This window comes from Bufo bufo, chromosome 4 (assembly GCF_905171765.1).
Source record: "Bufo bufo chromosome 4, aBufBuf1.1, whole genome shotgun sequence".
NCBI classification, from domain to species: Eukaryota; Metazoa; Chordata; class Amphibia; order Anura; family Bufonidae; genus Bufo; species Bufo bufo.
Genome location: NC_053392.1, coordinates 197641738 through 197665640, shown reverse-complemented (window position 1 = coordinate 197665640; position 23903 = coordinate 197641738). Strand labels below are relative to the sequence as shown.

The following is a 23903-nucleotide window of genomic DNA, read 5'->3' as shown; positions in this document are numbered from 1 at the left end:
GGGTTTTTGCGCTTGCATTGAAATGCCTGAAGTAAAGACATTTGTACGCTGTGCTGGGACACGGAAGTGGATGTGCTCGCTGATGGTGCTTGCGAAGGTCCAGGTGCAGGGCGGGAGGCATCCAGGCCTGCGCATTTGACAGGGGATTGGCCAGCACGTAACACAGGGGAAGAGGAGGCAGTGGTGTGATCCGCAGAGTCAGATTGTGGACGCAGGCGTTCGGCCCACCTATTACGGTGCTTTGATGCCATGTGGCGGATCATGCTGGTGGTGTTGAGGTTGCTAGTGTTCACGCCCCTGCTCGATTTTGTATGGCACAGGTTGCAAATTTCAATTCTTTTGTCATCTGCACTTTCCTCAAAAAAGGACCAGACTGCGGAACACCTACCCCTTGGCAAGGGAGACTGCCGCAAAGGGGTGCTCTGGGGAACAGTTGCGGGGCCTCATTGGTGTGGCACACCTTCTACCTTTTGGCCACCTCACTGCCTCTTCCAGCCTCTTGCGGTGCTGTGGATCCCTTCCCCTCTGTACTGCTGTCCTCGCTTGGCTTGCCACCTTCCCAGGTTGGGTCATTGACTTCATCGTCCACCACCTCCTCTTACACTTCCTCACTCTGCTCATCCTCCTGACTTGTTGACCTAGCAACAACCTCACTTATTGACAACTGTGTCTCATCCTCATCATCAACCTCTTGAAACACTAATTGCCATTGACTTATTGGCAACTGTGTCTCATCATCATCATCCACCTCATGAAACACTAATTGCCGTTCACCACCATCATCTTCTTGTGACTGTGGATGCTCAAGTGTTTGGGAATCAGGGCACAAGATCTCCTCATGTCCCTCTTCAAGCGGGCTTGTCGAGAGGCCCAAATGAAGGAATTGCGCTGAAAAGAGCTCATCGGAATATCCGATTGTGGGATCACTTGTTTGGCAAGACTCTCCATGGTGGGAGGAAGGAGGATAAGGGTGAGGATTGTGTTGACCAGACTCCTGGCTACTGAGACTGTACTTGGTGGAATACAGGGTGGTGCTTAATCGACTGGAAGGATTATCTGCTGCAATCCAACCGACCACCTGGTCGCACTGGTCTGACTTCGAGAGCGTTGTCCTGCACCGCCCTGCAAACTGGGGCATGAAGCTAGGTATCGTGGATGATTGTTTTTCTTGTGCCCTGGCAGCACGCACAGTTTCAACGCGCCCAGTGCCACGGCCTGGGCGTGCACCATCAGCATCATGGTCTCTTCCCTGTCCCTTACTGCTCGCCTTCTTCATAATAAATGTTATATATGCTTGAAAGTATGTCACACGTACAGTAGGACTTTTAAGTGTATGTGCAAAAAAATAAAAAAAGGTATTTGGGATGTGGAAACATCACACAGGAGATATACCACAGATAATGTCGCTGATGTCACCAGCGGCTAATAAAAAATTACAGGGAATGTCACAGGTATTTGGGATGTGGAAACGTTACATAGGAGAAATACCGCAGATAATGTCGCTGATGTCACCAGCGGCTAATAAATTACAGGGAATGTCACAGGTATTTGGGATGTGGAAACGTTACACAGGAGAAATACCGCAGATAATGTCGCTGATGTCACCCAAGGCAAATAAAAAATTACAAGGAATGTCACAGGTATTTGGGATGTGGAAATGTTACACAGGAGAAATATTGCAGATAATGTCCCTAATGTCACCAGCAGCTAATAAAAAAATTAAGGGAATGTCACAGGTATTTGGGATGTGGAAACCGTATACAAGAGAAATACCACAGATAATGTCGCTGATGTCACTAGCGGCTAATAAAAAATTACAGTGAATGTCAATATATATTTTTAGCTCAACCTGCACTAAATTGCGTGCAATTGTTTGGCCACTGCATTACCGCTGCAACATTACCTGCGCTACATCTCTTGTATAAAGTTTGCCCATCCTAAATATCAGTGACATTCAGTCAAATTTTTTCGTTGCTGGTTGCAGCGACATTACCTGTGCTACATCTCCAGTAAAACATTAGCGCATCCGAAATATCAGTGACATTTAGTGTAATTTTTTCGCTGCTGGTGGCAGCGACATTACCTGTGTTACATCTCCTGTATAACGTTTGCCCATACTAAATATCAGTGACATTCAGTCTAATTTTTTCGTTGCTGGTTGCAGCAACATTACCTGCGCTACATCTCCAGTATAACGTTAGCGCATCCGAAATATCAGTGACAGTGTAATTCTTTCGCCGCTGGTGACAGCGACATTACCTGCGCTACATCTCCAGTAAAACGGCAGAACAACAAAGAAATGGAGCTCAGAGTACCAAATAATAAATATTGTAAATATTAAATTTTATTGTAGTATAACAAAACATGATTAAAATTACATACATGTGATGCCAGAGGACATCCTTGTCCTCTGGCATCACATGTATGTAATTTTAATCATGTTTTGTTATACTACAATAAAATTTAATATTTACAATATTTATTATTTGGTACTCTGAGCTCCATTTCTTTGTTGTTCTGCCATTGTACTCGGGAGCTTGCACCGAGTTATTTCTCAGGGGTGTTTTCTGTGAATATATTGGGTGGGCATCGCCCCGCTTTTTATTTTGGCACTCCTGGGGTCTTCTTTCTTTCTGATTATCTCCAGTAAAACGTTAGTGCATTCGAAATATTAGTGACATTCAGTGTCATTTTTTCGCTGCTGATGGCAGCCACATTACCTGTGTTACATCTCCTGTATAACGTTTGCCCATCCTAAATATCAGTGACATTGAGTAAAATTTTTTCGTTGCTGGTTGCAGAGACATTACCTGCACTAGATCTCCAGTATAACGTTAGCGCATCTGAAATATCAGTGACATCCAGTGTCATTTTGTTGCCGATAGTGACAGCGACATTACCTGTGCTACATCTCCAGTATAACGTTAGCGCATTTGAAATATCAGTGACATCCAGTCAAATTTTTTGTTCCTGGTTGCAGCTACATTACCAGCGCTACATCTACTGTATAACGTTAGCACATCCGAAATATCAGTGACATTCAGTGTAACTTTTTCGCCGCTGGTGGCAGTGACATTACCTGCGCTACATCTCCAGTATAACGTTAGCGCATCCGAAATATCAGTGACATTCAGTCTAATTTTTTCGCTGCTGGTGTCAGCAACATTACCTGTACTACATCTCCTGTATAACGTTTGCCCATCCTAAATATCAGTGACATTCAGTCTAATCTTTTCGCTGCTGGTGTCAGCGACATTACCTGCGCTACATCTCCTGTATAACGTTTGCCCATCATAAATATCAGTGACATTCAGTCTAATTTATTTGCACATACACTTACAAAACCTGCGCTACTGTACGTGTGACATACTTGCAAGCATATATACCATTTAATATGCGGAAGGCGAGCAGTAAGGGACGGGGAAGTGACTGTGCTGCTGATGGTGCACGCAGAGGCCGTGGCCCTGCGCGCGGTGAAATTGTGCCTGCTGCCAGAGCACAAGAAACACACTCATCCACAATACCTAGCTTCATGTCCCAGTTTGCAGGGCGGCGCAGGACACCTCTCTTGATGTCACACCAGTGCGACCAGGTGGTCGGTTGGATTGCAGCAGATAATGCTTCCAGTCAGTTAAGCACCACCCTGTCTTCCACAAAGTCCAGTGTCTCAGTAGCCAAGAGTCTGATCAACAGAATCCTCACCCTGATCCTCCTTCCTCCCACCATGGAGAGTCTTTTCAAACACGTGATCCCACATTCGGATATTCTGAGGAGCTCTTTTCATAGCCATTCCTTAATTTGGACCTCTCGCCAAGCCCGCTTGAAGAGGTACATAAGAAGATCTTGTGCCCTGATTCCCAAACTCTTGAGCATCCGCAGTCAGAAGAAGATTGCGGTGGGGAACGGCAATTAGTGTTTCAAGAGGTGGATGATGATGATGAGACACAGTTGCCAATAAGTCAACAGCAATTAGTGTCTCAAGAGGTTGATGATGAGGATGAGACACAGTTGTCAATAAGTGAGGTTGTTGTTAGGTCAACAAGTCAGGAGGACGAGCAGAGTGAGGAAGTGTAAGAGTAGGTGGTGGACAATGAAATCAGTGACCCAACCTGGGAAGGTGGCGAGCCGAGCGAGCACAGCAGTACAGAGGTGGAGGGAACCGCAGTACCGCAACAGGCTAAAAGAGGCAATGGGGTGGCAAAAGGGAGAAGGCGGGCCACACCACACAGGCCCGAAACTGTTCCCCAGAGCACCCCCTTGCAGAAATCTCCTTTGCCAAGGGGTAGGTGTTCCGCAGTCTGACGCTTTTTTGATGAAAGTGCAGACGATAAAATAATTTTCATTTGCAACCTGTGCCGAACCAAAATGAGCAGGGGCGTGAACACTAGCAACCTCACCACCACTAGCATTATCCGCCACATGGCATCAAAGCACCCTAATAGGTGGGCCGAACGCCTGGGTCCACAATCGGTGTCTGCGGGTCACACCACTGCCTCCTCTTCCCCTGTGTTACGTGCTGGCCAATCCCCTGTCCAAGATGCAGACCCAAATGCCTCCCACCCTGCACCTGGACATTCGCAAGCACCATCAACTAGCACATCCACTTCTGTGTCCCAGCGCAGCGTAGAGATGTCCATACCCCAGGCCTTTGAACAAAAGTGCAAATACCCAGCCACCCATCCACAGGCCATAGCACTAAATGCGCACCTTGTATCCCGTAGCATCACCCGTGCCCTGACCAACGCAGTTATTGGGAAGGTCCACTTATTGACTGACACATGGACAAGTGCTTGTGACCAGGGGCACTAAATTTCCCTGACGGCACACTGGGTGAACTTTGTGGAGGCCGGCAGCGTATCGTACCTTGGGATGGCACAGGTGCAGGTGCTACCGACGCCAAGGATTGCGGGCCCTACTTCCATCAGGATTTCCGCCACCATCTACAATAGTGGCTGCAAACCCCCTTATCCTTCTCTACCTCCTCCTCCACTTCCACCTCAGAATTCTCATCTTGCAGCACCAGTCAGCCATCAGTCAGTAGCAGGAAGCAGTGTAGCACTGCAGTGGGGAAGCGGCAACAGGCCGTGCTGAAACTTATTTGCTTAGGTGACAAACAGCACACCGCTGCAGAGCTGTGGCAGGGTATAAGGGACCAGACTGAGATGTGCCTCTCGCTACTCAACCTAGAACCAGGCATGGTTGTGTCTGATAATGGCCGTAACTTGGTGGTGGCTTTGGAGCTCGGCAAGCTAACAAACATACCATGCCTAGCCCACGTGTTAAACTTAGTGGTTCAACGGTTTCTCAAAACCTACCCTAATTTGACTGAGCTACTAGTGAAGGTTGTATCGGTGTGCCCATTTCCAAAAGTCATCTACAGCTGCCGCCGGTATGGCAGCGCTGCAGCAGCGCTTGAAATTGCCAGCTCACCGACTGTTGTGCGACGTGAGAACACGCTAGAACTCCACGTTCCACATGTTGGTCAGGCTTTGTGAGCAGTAGAGGGCAGTAGTGGAATACCAGCTGCATCATGGTCATCGCCTTTCCAGTCAGCTGCCGCTCTTCACAAGCGACTAGTGGACATGGATGTCTGACCTCTGTGAAGTTTTACGCAACTTTGAGGAATCAACACCGATGGTGAGCGGCGATGCCGCTATTATCAGTGTAACTATCCCACTTCTGTGTCTACTGAAATGCTCGCTGCTCACAATGAAGGCGGATGCTTTGCATGTGGAAGAGGTGGAAATGGGGGAAGACATTACACAGGGTGATAGCCAGGCCACCCTCAGTTCATCTTCTCAGCGCAAATTGGATGAGGATGAGCAGGAAACGGTTGCCTCCGCTACAGAGAGTAGTACCCATACCATGTTATTTCCATCGGTTCAGCGTGGATGGGCAGAAGAGGATGAGGAAATTGACAGTCATCCTCCTGATGAGGACAGCAAAATCTTATCTGTTGGGACTCTGGCAGACATGGTTGACTTTATGTTATGCTGCCTTTGCCGTGACTCACGCTTTTTATGCATTTTGGACAACACCGATTACTGGTTGTTCACCCTTCTCGACTCCCGCTACAAAGAGAACTTCTCATCTCTCATTCCTGTGGTGGAGAGGACTAGCAAAATGGTGCAATACCAGAAGGTCCTTGTGGAAAAATTCTTCCAAAAATGTTCAGTTGACAAAGCTGGCGGCAGAGTACGTAGTTCCTTGGGCAACCAAGGAGGGGAGACGAGGGGAACACACAGCCGTTGCAACAGAGGCAGGGCAACACTCTATAAAGCCTGGAACAGTTTCATGACACCCCGCCAGCACCCTTAACCTGATGCATGGCGCAGTGTCACAAGAAGGGAAACATTTTGGAAGATGGTGAAGGAGTACGTAGCAGACCGTGTCTGCATCCTCAATGATCCCTCTGTGCCTTACAACTATTGGGTGTCCAAGTTGGACACGTGGCACGAACTGGCGCTCTACGCCTTGGAGGTGCTTGCCTGCCTTGTCGCCAGTGTTTTTTCAGAGAGGGTATTTAGTGCTGTTGGGGGCATAATAACTGATAAGCGCATCCGCCTGTCAAATGAAAATGCTGACCGGTTGACTTATAAAAATGAACAAGGCCTGGATTGCCCCTGACTTCTCTACTTCACCAGAGGAAAGCGGCTGAACATAAAGGCACTTTAAATGTGTTTTTTATAATATACTGAATACACTGTATTCCCATGCACCCCTTCCACCACAAAAAATGGTATATGGTTAAATCTTCCTTTTCTCGTCCTCCTCCACATATCAACATGCTTATTAGGCTGCTCTCGCAGAGGGTCAGCTCATCAGCAGGCCCTCAACCATAATTTTTTCGATTGTCAGCTCAGCAGCAGGCCCTCGCCCATAATTCTTTTCATGGTCAGATCAGCAGCAGGCACTCGCCCCTAATGTTTTAGAGAGTCAGCTCAGCAGCACACCCTAACCCCTAATGTTTTAGATGGTCAGCTCAGCAGCGGGCACTCGCCCATAATTTTTTCCATGGTCAGATCAGCAGCAGGCCCTCATCCCTAATGTTTTAGAAGGTCAGATCAGCAGCAGACCCTCACCCCTAATTTTTTAGATGGTCAGCTCAGCAGCAGACCCTCATCCCTAATGTTTTAGATGGTCAGATCAGCAGCAGGCCCTCGGCCCTAATGTTTTAGAGGGTCACCAGCAGTCCCTTGCCCGTAATGTTTTTGAGGGTCACCAGCAGACCCTTGCTCCTAATGTTTTTGAGGGTCACCAGCAGGCCATCAATCATCATTTTTCAAGGGTGTGTATGATGCCCTCCTTTTTGTGTAATAAAGGGTGTATTGGATTGCCGGTTCCTTGTAATTTTTGGCAGCCCTTTAACTTAGTGCATAGACTTTATGAGTGTAGGAGTCCCACTACCTGAACAATTGTACCACAATGTGAATGAGGCCCTCCTTTATATGATATACAGGTTGTATCGGAGTGCCTCTTCCTTGTAATTTTTGGCAGCACTTGCACTTTATATACAATTAAATATACAGGAAAGAATGTTTCCTAACAATTTTTCCTCTAAAATCGAGAGAGCTGATAGGTCCTCTTTAATAAAAAAAATACATATAAAACTTGGCACTCAAATGGAAAAATAACATAGACATAACGCTTTGATCCTGCAGCAGGCCAAAATAAAACATAAGGCACGGTTGGGTAGAGCAGCAGTAACCACCACTATAGACAAGCAACTTCTTTATAGTGATGTTACCACCCTGCCCTGCCTTACATTTTTCTTTGGCAGGCATGCCGTCCCCACAGGAGATGGTTCTACATGACACTGCCTAGTGGGAATGTGCAAATCAATTGTAATGAATCAATTTGTTTTATCAACAAGAGTTCTTCACCTGTGAGCGACTGTCCCCGCAGATAAAGAAGAACACACCTGCCTTTTGATTGACAGGGCCAGACATCTCACCCAATCCTTAATATTTTGCGCCTCTCGGGATGCTGTGAGTAGTGGAGCAAGTGCAGAGTCTCTGGACTTGGGCCGCTATGCAAGAATCGATTTGCTCATCCCCTACTGCCGAGAGCATCATTATCATCATGTATTAGACGAAATGTTAATGGGATTATATTCCTAACTCCCTGCATTTATACCTATAATATATAGTGCTAAAGTGTGCATGGTGTAATACGCATGTATACCGTGCATGTATCATCTGGACATATTAAAATGCGCTAATATAAATACAATAAGGCTACATGCACACGACCGTATGTGTTTTGCGGTCCGCAAATTGCGGATCCGCAAAAAAAAACGGATGACGTTCCGTATGGCATCCGTTTTTTTTTTGCGGATCCGTTTTTTTTTGCAGATTCATTGTAATAATGCCTATCCTTGTCCGCAAACTAGAAAAAAATAGGACATGCACTATTTTTTTTGCGGCGCAACGGGACAGACATACTGATGCGGACAGCACACGGTGTGCTGTCCGCGTTTTTTGCGGACCCATTGAAATGAATGAATCCGTATCCTATCCGCAAAAAAAACGGATCGGACACGGAAACAAAATACGGTTGTGTGCATGAGGCCTAAGAGTAATGATGCATCCGTTTTTTAGAGCTCATCTCAATGCTTGTGGTTTTATTAACCCTGAAGTTACTACATTGCAGAATGCTGGGGGTGAGTTGTAATTTAAGTGACGAGGCCAGAGCATATCTGTGAAGAGTAGTATAGTATACTGTGAGGGGGAACAGGCATTTGTGTGTCTTGATGTGATGGACACAGACCCCTGATACTCCCATAGGATGAACTGAATTTAACACCGGAGCTGGGGCTCATTAACTGGCTCCAGGTTTCCTAAAAGCTCCTTCCTTTTCCTCTCCTCCTCGGGGCATTGGGGCAGAAGGATACCTATCGGTTCACTGAGGGCATCCCCACACTAACCATTCTAGCAGAACAGCTTGGGAAATGACACATAGTGGTTGACTTCAGGATAATCACTATTGTGAAACAACCATGTGTAGACAACAAGCAGAGCATTACAATCATTATCCTGAGATAAATGACTTCAGTTTGAAATTGGGTTACAAGTATTCCAGAACTTCCATATATTATTTTGCACATAGATTGGTTTTAACAAAATCAGGAAATTCTTGTTTTAGTTTAACAGAATTGTTAAAATAAAACTTTTGCTGAGCATCCCAGAGTATTCCCATGTTAAATGTGTGCATGAGGTCTCTACCGTATCTTTGTACTTCATCAATGTTATCTGTTCACATGAATATAGGAAGATCATTTTGACTATATGGCCCCTTTCACACGAGCGAGTTTTCCACACGGGTGCAATGCGTGACGTGAACGCACAGCACCCGCACTGAATCCTGACCCATTCATTTCAATGGGGCTGTGTACATGAGCCTTGTTTTTCACGCATCAGTTCTGCGTTGCGTTAAAATCGCAGCATGTTCTATATTTTGTGTTTTTCACGCAGCCCTGGCCCCATAGAAGTGAATGGGGCTGCATGAAAAACGCATTGCATCCGCAAGCAAGTGCGGGTGCGATGCGTTTTTCACGGATGGTTGCTAAGAGATGGTGTTTGTAAACCTTCAGTTTTTTATCACGCGCGTGACAAATGCATCAAAACGCATTGTACCCGCACGGACAAAACTGAACAACTGAACGCAATTGCAGACAAAACTGACTGAACTTGCTTGTAAAATGGTGCGAGTTTCACTGAACGCACTCTGAACGCATCCGGACCTAATCCGTCACACCCGTGTAAAAGAGGCCTATGTCTCCTTTCAATTGATTATTAAGGCCTCTTTCACACGAGCGTGACGGATTGGCTCCGGATGCGTTCAGTGAAACTCGCACCATTTTACAAGCAAGTTCAGTCAGTTTTGTCTGCAATTGCGTTCAGTTGTTCCGTTTTTTTCCGTGCGAGTACAATTCGTTTTAATGCGTTTTTCATGCGCGTGATAAAAAAACTGAACATCGCCTAGCAACCATTAGTGAAAAATGCATTGCATCAGCAATTCGTTTTTCACTGAAGTCCCATTCACTTCTATGGAGCCAGGGCTGCGTGAAAAATACAAAATATAGAACATGCTGCGATTTTAACGCAACGCAGAACTGATACGTGATACGTGTACACAGACCCATTGAAATGAATGGGTCAGGATTCAGTGCGGGTGCTATGCGTTAACGTCACGCATTGCACCCACGCATTGCAACTCGCTCGTGTGAAAGGGGCCTAAGGGAAATAGATATTAGTGATGGGGTATTTCCATCTATAAATTGATGGTATATCGCTAGGATAGGCCACACATTATGACCATGGGGGGTCTCACCTCTGGGTTATCTGCCGATCCTGAAAATGAAGGCCAGCAGTACCGATTGGCTGCATCTGCTTTATTTGAATGAGGCCCAATTAGGGTGCCTTCACGCATGGCAGATTTTGTTGCAGAACTTTCTGTGACTAAAAATTACTTCCATTCATCTGAATGGGGTTCTTTTAGGCGGGAAGCACACGGGGCCAGATTTATCATTAGCTCAAGTCAAAATAATAGAGTGAAAAAGTTGCAAATTTTTTGCGCAATCGCTAAAACTGCACAAAAAACTGCGACTTTTATTGACTCTGCGCTATACTCACCAGTTTTCTGAAAGTGGGCGTGTTTTCCTATGTAATTGAATCTCTAGACAGATTTACTATTGCGACAATTTAAAAAGTCTCAAAAAATTGCGCAATTTCACTGCAGTGAGGACCATGCTTTTCTTATGCGACTTTTTAATAGAACATGTGACTTTTTCGTTAAAGACGTGCGACTTTTGTAAAGCCGCTTACTGAAGGATAAACTGCTACCGTCAAACCACATTTATCACAGTATTAAAGGACCATTAATAAATCTGACTTAGGACATATGTAAAAGTGGAGTAAGATGTAAGTGTAATGATAAATCTGGCCCATAGTTTTTTTCAAACCCCATCAAGATGAATGGAACTGATTTTCAGTCGCAGAAATTTTCTGCAACGGATTCTGCCACACGTGAAGACAGCCTTACGGTTCTCTGCAGAGCAGGTGGCACGGACGCTGTTCATTATCAGAATCTATGGGCCAGATTTATCATTAGCTCAGGTCAGAATAATGGAGTGAAAAAGTCCCAAAAAAGTCCCAAACGCTAAAACTGCGCACAAATTTGCGACTTTTTCCTGCTCTGCACTATGCTCGCCAGTTTTCTGAAAGTGGGCGTGTTTTCTTATGTAAATGAATCTCTAGACAGATTTACTATTGGGACTATTTAAAAAAGTCGCAAAAAAGTCGCAAAAAAGTCCCAATTTCACTCCAGTGAGGACCATGCTTATCTTATGAGACTTTTTAATAGAACATGCGACTTTTTCATAAAAATGTGCGACTTTTTCATAAAAACGTGCGACTTTTGTAAAGCTGCTTACTGACGGATAAACTGCTACCGTCAAACCACATTTATTACAGTCTTAAAGGGCCGATCATAAATCTGACTTGGCTAAAACTGACTTTAGCCATATGTGAAATTGGAGTGAGCTGTCAGAGTAATGATAAATCTGGCCCTATGTCTTTGGAGTCCCAGAGGCTAGGACCCCACCAGTCATACAGTAATGGTAGAACACCCCTTAAATAATTGTCACTTTTGATCAAGTGTGGAAAAATTCTTGTCTATAGTCACACTGAAGGTGCTGTCACACCTAGGTTTTTGCCGGCATTTTTGCACTTTTAAGCTGCGTTTTTTTATATGAAATATGAAGCACAGAACACACAAGCATTTTTGTTAATTAGGTGCTATTTTTTTTTATTATTTTTGTCTTTCTGGCTTCTTTTCAAAAGTGCAGCATGCTATCCCTGCTGTTTTTTTAAGGCATTTTGACAACACCTTTATAGGGGAAAAGCACCATGAAGAAAACGCTAGCGAGACACACTGAAAAAAAAAACAAAAAAAAAACTACAAGAAATTCTGGTGTTTTTTAGTCATAAAACCACCGGTAACTGTGTATAAGGACCCTTATAGAATCTCGACTTGCATCATGATAAGCCAAGTATCACAGGCACAAATCTTTGGTCCTCACTGCAAGATCTCTTAAGGGGAACCCTCACCTACCATGTGCTGTAGAAGAATACTGGGGTCTTCTTATACAGAGAGAGACCTTTGGATCTCTTCAAGCACCAGAGCCATTGTGAGAGTGTTACCTGGGCTCCCCATACAGCTACAAAACTGCCAGTTATGCTGGACATTGTGGTTCCACATCAACAGGAGAAAAAAAGTTGTCTAAAGCTTATATTAACTCCTTCATTACCATTCTAGAATCTCTGTCAGGCTACACCTCATGTAGCAGAACGAAACGTGTAAACTATTACATAACCACAGCAGGAGGGAGCAGTGAAGTGTGATTCCAGCATGGAAAGAGTTAGTGTAGGTCATTTTACTGCATGTGTTATTGGGTGTCTAGGAGAGTTTACGAATATTTGCTATCAGTAGTGCCAGTTACAGTGCAGGGTCTGGATTTACTCCGGGAAGCAGCGCCACCTGCTGGAAGTATGTGGAATTGCATATAAAGTTCATTGTACTGTGATTTCAGCAGCCATCAGAAGTGAGAGAGAAGCCATATCTATGCCCCTTTCATGATATCCCAACATTTTCAGGGGTTTTTACTGATAGCCAGCAACATTTCCTTCTTTTCAGAAACAGTACTCCTAACAAAAGAAGGGGAGAGGGATACCCCTATCATAATCCAGGATCAGACCTATGGACTCAAGCAATCAGTTTCCCAGATTACTTGTATTTAATACACAATGCATCATAAAACAAATCCCTCATCCTGACAGGAAGAAAATAGCTCATAGCTAGACCTGCTCCAATTTATGGCTAAATAAAAAAAAAAATAAGAATGAAACTCTCCAACAATGGGTGAGATGAGGGAGGGCAGGAAACCAATGACCAGCAAACCGGGACCTCTTTAAGGTTCTCAAGCACCCAAGTCTATGGGAATCTGTGGCCAGTTATAAGGTTATTTACAAAGGATTTTTCCTGTCTTACCTAGCATTGCTGTGTGATTTTACAGAAACAATGGCCATTATCTAACGCAGCAGTTCAATGTCACAGATAACAGTCTGCTGAGACAAATTAATCATCATCTCTTGTCAAGAAGGCTGCCCCCTCCTCTTAAATAAATAGCACTTTATACCAGTGCACATTTATAAGGTACAAAAAAATTCTTCATGTTACTTATAAAGTGGGAGCCAAAAAAAATATGATACCACATCAAACACATTTTTTTATTATCTGATCTTCAGAGGGGTCTTGTGAGTTAATCAAACAGGAAAGTCAGAATTTTTCTCTGTGAGCCATAAAAATTATAATGATGTCCTGTGACCCAGGGGGTACTTCTCTCATTTTTTCCATTCAGAATAATCAGATAGGTCCTCCTAATATCAGGTAAGGAGCTTGAAATAAATGTTACAAATTCTGTTCCTATTGGCAAAGATGTTGCAAGTTTAACAGTAAACAAATAAAGATAAATAAATAAACAAACAAACAACCGAATCATTTAGGGTTTCTTTTAAAGTAATAATGAACCAATTAAAGGTTTTCTGGTTTAAGAGAGCAAAAATTCACCCTGGTTTACAAATTGTAGCCAGGTAGACCTTTTTCTAAAGTTTCTAGTTCATGCAGTGTCTCCCATATAAATATTAGCATTATTATAGATTGAGGATATTGAGAGTGACTGCAGCCTCCTCAGGTTGCACTGACCAGTTTGTGGTCTATTAGTAATGATGGGACAGGGCTTTCAGACTGAACAGACTTCTTCAAAGACTAAAGAGACGAGATTTCCCTGTAAGAATGAAATCCACCCACTCCAGATCTCCCCATTGGTCGCTGATTGCCTGGATGGAATGGACATGCTGAAGGGGATGGTGCATCTGTAATCAGAGTGTCCTATAGGAGTCTTTAGCGACCTTTTAGTGACCTCTTCTTCTACAGGAGGATGCTGCTGTCACTTTAAAAATGTCCTGAGAGAGAAGCCAGTGTCTGTGCTGGGAGATAGCTGTGGACCCCTCTCCTCCTCTTTCTGGATGGCCGCTCTCATCCTCTTTATAGAGACACTTCAGCAGTCACATAGAGAACTTCACAGTTAACATTGAAGACTTGGGAAGGGGATGGTTCCCGGGAGGATCTCACTCTGAAGAAAGGGAACAAGGGGGATCTGCAGCCTTGGAGCTCCATCCTGGGACATATTTGCAGGAAGACTCATCATTCCAGGACACTGAGGTTAGCAGGATCTCCTTGCCTTCTGCTGGAAGACTTCCAGGCATATAGGAGAGAGCTGCTGTCACTTGGTGTGCCGTTGGACATGGCATTCTAGAGGGGACATCCCAGGACAAGAGGGATCTTCCAGCACCAGAGCAGACAGAAGGCATCAGCCAGACTTCCAGGACTGGAGCTGTGAACACCCAGCAGCCTTGCAGCAGCTCCCTCCAGACACACAGTGGGGGTTAGGACTCTCCAGCAGGGACTGTGCTGATTGCTGGTGTCTGGCTGATAAGAGCAAAGAAAGTGAGAGAAAAGGGAGGCGTCCTGAGCAGGGATCCTGGTGCTGACACTTGGCTGTAATGGTGGTGCTGCTCTAGGCTGGGATCTGCTGGCTTCCTTCTCCTCAGGTAAGTGAGCACTCCTCTGGCACTGGCTGTGAGGTGGAGGCTCAGCTCTTGGCTGTGCTCTGCACTTGTGGTTACACTTGGAGTTCCCCTGTGAAGTCGCAGGCGCTGTGTGCGCCTAGGTGTGCACTGCGCCTATATTTATTACAGCGCTGGCATCTCATTCACCATGCACTCCTTACCAAGTAAACACTGCTCCTCTCCTTAGACATTTCCTTCATACCAGTCAGGCCACTTTCTCAGCATGAGGCCATTCATCCAGGGTATTAGCAGTAAATCCTCCAGGTGATGTGATAGTCCCCGGGAGACAGGAGGAAGATCAGGTGCAGCAGAGAGATCACAAGTTTTTACACGCTGCTACTTCCCAGACAGAGAGGACACTGGTCAGACACTGAGGTAACGCAATGGCACAGGGCAACCCTTCATTACAACACCGAAATCAGAATTTCGTTTTGAAAATAGTTCTACTCAGATTGTTTGTTTTTATACTTTTTTATTTTATTTTTCATTTTATACTTTATGTGCGATATTGCGGGTGTGAAGATGATGCGTTAAAATAACTTGCTGCTATGTCACTTTAGTATAGGGATATATATATAATATATTAGTGCTCACAGCACATTTACCATAATCAATAGAATAGGCTTGTATAGATATATGTATTTAATAGGGATAATATGAAATTACCCACAGATCTGAGGCAGGACATTAGGATACAATGTAACTTTATTTATTTATGTATTAAATAACGGAGCCTTCTATGCAGTATGAATTGTAGCCCTTTTAACCCTGTAATAGACCAACTGGCTTTTTGAGGGTGGAGGGGGCTGTATGGGGGTAGCTATTGTATCCTGGACTTTAATTGCTTCATCTCGAGAGGTTTATTCGCCCAGTGCCCCTTCTACAAGCTCCAGCCTTGCTCCCTATTCAACTCGTTATATAGTTAATGACCTGCAACTGCTGCCGGGGGTTCTCCTGGGCCATATCGAGCTATGGCAGCCTCCACTGTTTTACCCAGGGCTAGTGGGCTGCAATGGTATGAAACTCTAACAGATCCAGACTTTAGTGAAAATTAAACTCTAGAAGCTTCTCCTTCATCTAGAACAGAAGTTGAGGGAGTAGATAGAAAATACTAGTGATGGGAAGCTGATGTCTGACCAGGTCTATTGCAGTTAACTTCAGTGTAAAGGACAATTGTTGAAGTAGATTGTTTGTTTGCCTCCATATTGTTAATCCTGATGTCACTACTTAAAGCTCCACTCCACCGACTATATTCCCATCATGGGCCATAAATTACAGTGATGAGAGAGTAAGTCCCTACAAGACAGGGGATAATAACACTGTCATTGGCAATGTGGATATTCAGGAGATTTCCTAAACCTCTAGGAGACATTTGGCTTATTGTTGACTGCAGTAAAAAACGATTTGGGAGGAAATCTGGAGATCTGATGTGAATTCTTACAAATTAGGAATTGGCTAATTGCAAGGCTTAACCCCTTCAAGGCTGCAGATAATGTCTGAATTAAAAGTGAAATTAGATGTTAGTTTACAGGGTGAAGGTAATCCCATGCTGGAGAAATACAGAAATTCCTGGCAGTTATAATCTGCAATTTGTGCTTCCATTCACAGCAAATGCTTCCCCTTGTTTGCAAATTCCTGCACACAATAAAACTTCCTGCAGCCATGAGATCAAGATTTGTGTGAGATACATGCAATCTTAAAGAATAGAATGTGCCTTAAATATTGCCCTTCTAGCAAAGATTTTTAATAGGGATCCTAGTATTTTCTATGTGCTTTACACTATGTATATACATGGGACAATTGCAATTTATTAGGGACACCATGTAACCTGGATACCAATGTTTTTTGTTTTTTTTCTCTTCAGATCTTGGATGAACATTGTAATGTGAGATTCTGCATTGATGCCAGTCAACCAGATGTAGGCAACTGGCTGAAATTTATCAGATTTGCTGGATATTACCATCAGCACAATTTGGTGCCATATCAGCTAAATGACCAGGTATGTCACATTATGTATTTCTGATTATTACCAGCCATGCAGTTATAGAAATGGCCTATACGTTATAGACGGCGGATCCTCAGTAGTCTGGATAAGAGGTATACTTGATGAATTATATCATTTACTAATGTCAACAATACCAGCAAGGCAAAACAGATAAATCATTTACATTTTCAGTTAAAATTTTTATTTTTTTGCATTAAATGTAATTAGAGACTTGCAATATTTCATATAGAAAATCATAATTTCATATACAATAAAAATGAGTTTAGTTTATTCCACATTTAATATGAATAGTAACTTTAAGATGAATTATTATTTCATGAAAATACTATAGAACAGTTCTAAGAAATATAAAAAAAAACTGATTGTAAATTAGCCTTTTAAAATTATATCTTATATCAGGTAGTAAAATATTATATATATATATATATATATATATATATATATGGAAAATGTAATATTAATTTAATGTAAATGTTTAGGTAAATAATTGTATCTCTAGTAAGCATTTAATGCATGATGGCAGAGGATATATTTTTGGAGAATTGTTTAGTATGACAAGCCATTCAGTCTGGCACTTGCGCTCTGTATATTAGGTATGATTTCCACACAGTGTGACTTATTTATTGTTGAGGTGCCCTGCTGCTGTCTTCTCCAGGACTTCAGAGGTTAAGGCGGTCTGGCCTGGTCCTGTTCAACTCTGAGAAAGCTGCTCTTAGGAGCAGGATGAAAGGGATTTCTTAAGAGGTTCTCCAGGACCTTTTATTCTTTTGCATGAAGACTAAGATCTGCCAACTGGTGAATAAGCAGTACTCATCACATAATGAACACCCTCATTGTGCAAGAGATTATTCAATATCGCTGTATAGATGGGAGACACTTGATCAGCAGTATTTGTTAACCGCTAATTACTTTAACTCACCTGTGAAACTCCCAAGCAAACATTACACTTCACCTGAAACAGAATAGGCATATTACAAATAACCAGATTCTCAGGCTGGCCCTACATTAAAAAATATTGGGTTGACTGAAGGACAGGCTTATGGTGGTATGAGATTAACATATACACACACCCCAAAGTTTTTCTTCCAGCTAAGGATTTTGCAGAAACCAAAAGAAAATGGGTTTCACTTCCACCCATGATCACGTCCACAACTCAGATTATTATTATTTCTTAACCCTTTAAATGGCGGGGTGGCCAATGATACACTCAGCAGAATACATGGTGCTAAAAGGGAGAATGAGCTTGACTATTTTTCTTTTTTGCATATTGCACAGAAAAAAATCTCCCTATTAATCTTTAATTTATGTAATTTATTTGTAAGAAAACGTATACATTCTCCTCTGGGGAAAAGCTTTAAAACTAGTTTTGTCTTAGGGAAAGGAAAAAAATAAAATAAAGTAAAATAAAAAATATTACAAATAACTTGTCTATAGTAAAACTGCATGACATTTGTAGAATAAACAAATAATTAGGATTATTTTCCTGCCGCGGATTCTAAATGTTGGTGGAATGCTCTATCCTGGCATATATACATGACTTAATACCCTGGGCCCTCCTAATTGCATAGTGTCTGAAAGCTTAGCATTAACTGCAGTAATTTGTCTCCTAACAGGATTTCATGCCAAATGTGCTTGTAAAATTGTGGCCACAGGTTGTTATAACACCAGAGTGTAACTTGCTGTGTAGCCATGATAATTATTTTCAGCTTTTATTTTTATTTTTTTTGCACACTGTTTTGCATTCAAATATAACATAAAACCATATACATAAATATCTATAGCTCTCACAATGCACGTTATTTGCATTGATGATGATAATAGTAACATACTGTATTCTGGGTTTATATTGAAGTTTGTTCAACTACAGATTTAGGCTACATGCACACAACCGTATGCCATCCGTTTTTTTTTTTGCGGATCTATTGTAACAATGCCTAAAACGGACAAGAATAGGACATGTTCTATATTTTTTTATTTGCGGGGCTACAGAACGGACATACTGATGCAGACAGCACACGGAGTGCTGTCCACATTTTTTGCGGACCCATTAAAATGAATGGGTCCGCATCCTATCCTCAAAAAAACCTAAAACGGAATGGACACTGAAACAAACAACGTTCGTGTGCATGTAGCCTTAGAGGCGCTATATATATATATATATATATAATGATTATGTTTGAATAATATTTTCTTTTTTATAAGAACAGAGAATCTACTGTACATTATAACAATTAAACGACAACCGATAATATTATTTTACGTGGCGCAAGAACATATGAGCAATTATGAAAGCAATATGGTTTTTGGCCTAAGCTACAGTACAAGATAGCCCTATCCATAAAAGCTTGCAATCTAATGGCTAGACAGAATAGAGGCATGCCACTGCTTCTCACTAGAGTAACCTGTAATTGAATGATTTACTGTTAATATCACAAAGTTGAGAATCCTGATTTATCTGCTTGTTATTTGACCTTAACCCCTTTCACGCCACCAGTCAGCTGCTCTATTGTGCTGTGCATTTATGGCATGAGTCCTGTAGCTACTGTTATGTTTGCCTCTCCATAGGTTCTGCAGCGAGCCTGATTTTGTCCATTGATTTTTGGGGCCCTGTTGCGTTTCAGAAATATAAGTCAATAATCCTCAGCTTATATTCTCTGACGCAGCACATGCTTTTGGTCTCATACAATAAAACTTTATATACAAAAGCACATGCCAAAATCGCTGTGCAAATTGGCTGGAAAAAAAAGTCTCCCTGCTAATTTCCATTTTAATTACTGGACTGGGAAGATATTTGAGTCTTTTTCAGACCACTCCTCTTATGTCTTGTTAAGGCCTCTTGCACACTTTTTTTTTTTTTTTTCCCCCATTCCGTATACAGACTGCATACGGAACCATTCAATTCAATGGGTCCTCAAAAAAAACGGAAGGTACTCCGTATGCCTTCCGTTTTACATATTTCCGTTCAATGATCTAACATGTCCTACTATTGTCCGCATAACGGACAAGGATAGTACTGTTCTATCAGGGGCCAGCTGTTCCGTTTTGCAAAAAACGGAATGCACACGGACGTCATCCGTGTTTTTTGCGGACCGCAAAATACTGAAAAAGCCATACGGTCGTGTGCAAGAGGCCTAAGATTGTGGCCATGGAAAAACCCCTACTTAATTCTCAACCTGCTAACCTCTTTATTTGCAAACTCAACCTGCCGCAAATTGCCTTCCATGTAGTAGCACCGTGTGTGTGTATGGTTGTCCCACTCCATTCATTGCGCAGAACTGCTCTGCATTTATTGCAGGTCGCACAGTGCAGTTTTTCACAAGGGTCCTGCATTAATTCCGGGGTTCTCTCACCTTTCTGTTTCCCACTTTTAACAGTTCTGTTCCTGTGTTGTTAACACTACTGTGACCTGGTTCCTGTTGTTTCACTTTTCTATCAATGATCACTCTCTAAAACCCTAACAGTTACCTGGAGAGCAATACATGTATAATAAATCAGGGTCCTAGTGCAGTGAAACCCCTCCAAACCGTCCTGAATTTGTAAGACAATAAGATGTTGTCTACAATCGCTTAGACTTGCGGGGGATTTTAATAGTGCCTTCCTTAGTACATAGAACAAGGTTTGTTTTGATGGGTAAGACCTCCTGAAACTTCCTAAAAGTTTTACCCCGGGGCAAGCAAATTAACTTGCATATAGAAGCTCTATTCTTTGCACACCGGCCTTTGCTATATGTTGCATAGATGGTGCATTTGTGGGTAGAAATATTTGGTAGAACATACTCTTACCTATGACTTCAAGGGATGCGTATTTAACGTCTACAACTGTCCATTGACGAGACAATTTTTTTAATGTAATTTTGCTTTGGTTTCTATGGCGGAGAATTTTTGACAAAGTTGGACAGCTCTGACTTTGCAGATGTTGTAGAACTATTTGTTCCAATACATTGCTGTACATCTACGTGTAATGCTATTGTTACTACTTTGGACGAGATAGAACCATAAACCACAGTTATTAAAGACAAACGGGCCACAGTCAATCTAACTAAATGAAGAAAAAAAAAAATCCCATATGTTTTATAATTTTTTTTTTTTTGGTATCTTCTGATGGTGTCCAATAACTTCATATTACCCTTTTTGGTCTAACTGAAAGGAGAGGGTCAAATGAATGTTCTGTATTCTGTATGTTATTCATTACCTTTTGTGTTATTTGCTTACTGAAGTCCTGACATGGCGGTGTGTGCTGATATATAGCATGACAGCCCATTTAACTTCCCTATAATGAAGTATATTACTATTCGCCATGCTTGCACAAGTGCATGACCCTTTCACCAGTGGAAGCTGAATGTTTCACAGCGGCCAATTCTCTGCTGGAGGATGCAGCTATTTTTATATCGCGTAGACTTGCTGAAGCTTAATGGTCATCTGTTTCACAACAGGAATCTTGGATGTCATTGCAGTGTAAAAAGGCAAACACTAGCGCATATTTCTATGTATCCTGGGACCGATAAAATCCTGCTGTGATGCACTAGGACGTAGGTTCTGTTCCACAGTCTGCGGTGTCCCATAGTGTGACATGGGCTGCAGGATCATTGCAGTTTGTCCTTTAAGTCTGCTTTACAATGCACTTCTTCTCGGGCTTATTTTATGGTCCATAAATAATAGTGTATAGTACAAGGAGCATGCAATGCTTTTCACTGGAGCATGGAAAAAATCAACATTTTCCTTCAAAGAAGACTTCCAGCAGCCGCCTGCTGCAACGCTGAGAGGAAAATTTTCCTTTATTAGTTCAATTATTACAACTTCCTGAATAGGCCAGAGGTCATTCATAATTCACACTTCAGTCATTTTTAGAGAAGGCAAATGGAGTCTATTAATCCTAAATGAAATGACCTGTACATGGCCGACAGTGAAGATTTAACGCTGAACATCAGGACCTGCCTCACCTATTTCAAAGGCGAATCATTTTTTTTTTTTTTGGGCCTTTCCAGTGTCCTTTTCTAAGTAATGATTTTTCTTTCAGCCCCAGTGTACCAATGTGGGATTTAATCTGATAGGTGAGGGTTCACATTTCGGAGACGGTAAATTTCAGGTTGTATGTTTTGGAACGCAATCTGAATATTTATTAGGGAAGGGGAAAAAAAAAAAAGAAAGATGTGAAGTTGTCGCTTCCTAAAACAAGTCGGTGACAGAAATGGCTGGAGAGGTTCCTATTGGCAGTGCAAAGGTTATTTTACCGGCACTGAATAATAAATAATATTTCATGTAATAGGGCAGCGACTGGCTGCATAAAATGTATTTATGTGAATATAATTTATGAAGCCTGAAGTTCACCACTCGTGTACTGCTGCCTTTTAAACACTTTTGCTCTTATGTCGCTGGCCTTCTGCAGAACAGCAGCTAATTTATGTCTTCGACGAGAGCATTTCTTCCTCTACCAAACAGCCAGGCGAATATGACACCCGACAAACATTACAGCAGCATGTAGAAATAAAAGTTTACTAGTTCCTCCCATTGCAGAGAGCTGGCTATGACATCACTGGAGTGACAACCGTTAAACATGTCAGCAGCCGCCAAATGATTTTTAGAATCTATTTAATTGCAAAGCGTAAATTATGTTTCAGACTGGTCACTGTATCAAATGGTAGAGGATGTAGAGGAGAGTTCAGAGGATCGGCAGAAATTGAAAATGGATGTAAATTACTTTTTTAGCTAATTCAATTATTTAAAGGGAATGTTATCGCCAAATTTTATTTTTGCAAGTTAACTTTTATGGTAGAGTTTTTTTTTTCTAGGCATGATCTGTCACCTGTGCAGAGGTCAAGAGGGAGTAGATAAGCTGTGATATCACCTATTGTGAATGGTGGATCCTGTGTTGGCTATACACAAGGTGTCTGTATTGATAAGCGGATCACTGCAGTAAAGTGATCTGTACAGACCAAGAAGTGACGTCTGTTATTAAGCTTAGTGGCCAGTGTGAAAACTCTTTGCTTTAATATAGATATCGACATGGAAAATTAAAAAGAACATTACCAAAAATTCTTTAAAAATATGATTTAAAAAATAGGTTGTTTTTTGATGACACATTCCCTTTAATTTTCCAAATTACTATTTGTAGTATTAGAAATAGCATTTTTTTTCTAACAAGAAAGGTATTGCTAATTAAGTCTATTTTCATTTTTGTCTTGGTTATAATTTAAATCCAAAAATTTAGAGCATAGGCCAATCGCTGTCCACAGAGAATATAGTCATGCCAGGACCTGTCTCCAAAAGGGCTCACAATCTAATTTCCCTATCTCCAGTTCACACATGTACACTAATTGCAGGGCCAATTTCATACAAGCCAGATAACCGAGCATCTCTAGTTAGATCTGTTTTTGAGCTATCTGCTTACAAGATCAAGGATTATACAATGCAGGACTCTGCTTCTACGTATGTGTTTGTCATGATAATATCCTGATTATTTTAATGAATGTGTTAATTGTAGATTAATAGTAAACAATGGAAAATAAGTGGCAGGTTTATAATCGGAGGTAGCCGTGTGCAGAAGTGGGAAAGTTCTATACCATATAGATCACCGTTTTTTTTTTTTTTTTTTACATAATCTGAGCCCTATTGCAGGATAAAGGTTTGAGCAGTGGGTCTGTTCCTTTTTTTTTTTTTTTTTTTTTTTTTCTTTATCAAAGAGTCAAATTTTGGAATTTTAATTAAGCTTTTTTAACTATTAGTAATGATTTTCTATATCTGAAAAGGACCTGTCACCTCTCCTGACTTGTTTAATTCAGTGAATACTTGTATTTCCCATGAAATAATTATTTTTGTAGAACGCTGCATTGTGACATTCTCCTGTTATTCCTCCTGAAAATGTATGAGATTGATAACTGGTTGTTGCCATTCCCCCTTGTCAAAGGGGTGTGTCCCTACATTGTCCAATCAGTGCTGACAGTATCAGACTACGTCAGACTTTGTAGAGACACACCCTCCTACTGGCAACTCCCAATTTATTCATACATTTCTAGGAGGAATAATCTCTGCAATGTAAAGTTTTAAGAAAATACTTGTTATGGGGAAAATACAATTGCTTCTAAAACGGGCATGTCAAGAGAGCTGATAAGTCCTCCTTAAGTCATATAGGACAAGGAAGTCTATGAAAATGTAATTAAAATAAAATCTGTTAAACAAGGTTGAAGATGTATCGCGTTCCTTGCCCTGCGT

The 23903-nt window shown here is 42.1% G+C and overlaps 1 protein-coding gene across 8 annotated transcripts in view; it reads left to right on the top strand.

Moving 5' to 3' along the window:
* Nucleotides 1–23903, top strand: part of MECOM (MDS1 and EVI1 complex locus) — a 604375-nt gene that overhangs the window by 543382 nt on the left and 37090 nt on the right. For 5 of the 8 annotated variants that reach the window (XM_040428195.1, XM_040428193.1, XM_040428194.1 and 2 more), the window contains exon 3: nt 16555–16689. In XM_040428195.1, the coding sequence (XP_040284129.1) occupies nt 16555–16689 (135 nt within the window). Of the gene's footprint in view, nt 1–13299; nt 15066–16291; nt 16370–16554; nt 16690–23903 lie in introns of those variants that run through there. The other 3 variants (XM_040428196.1, XM_040428197.1, XM_040428198.1) reach the window with 3 other exon arrangements.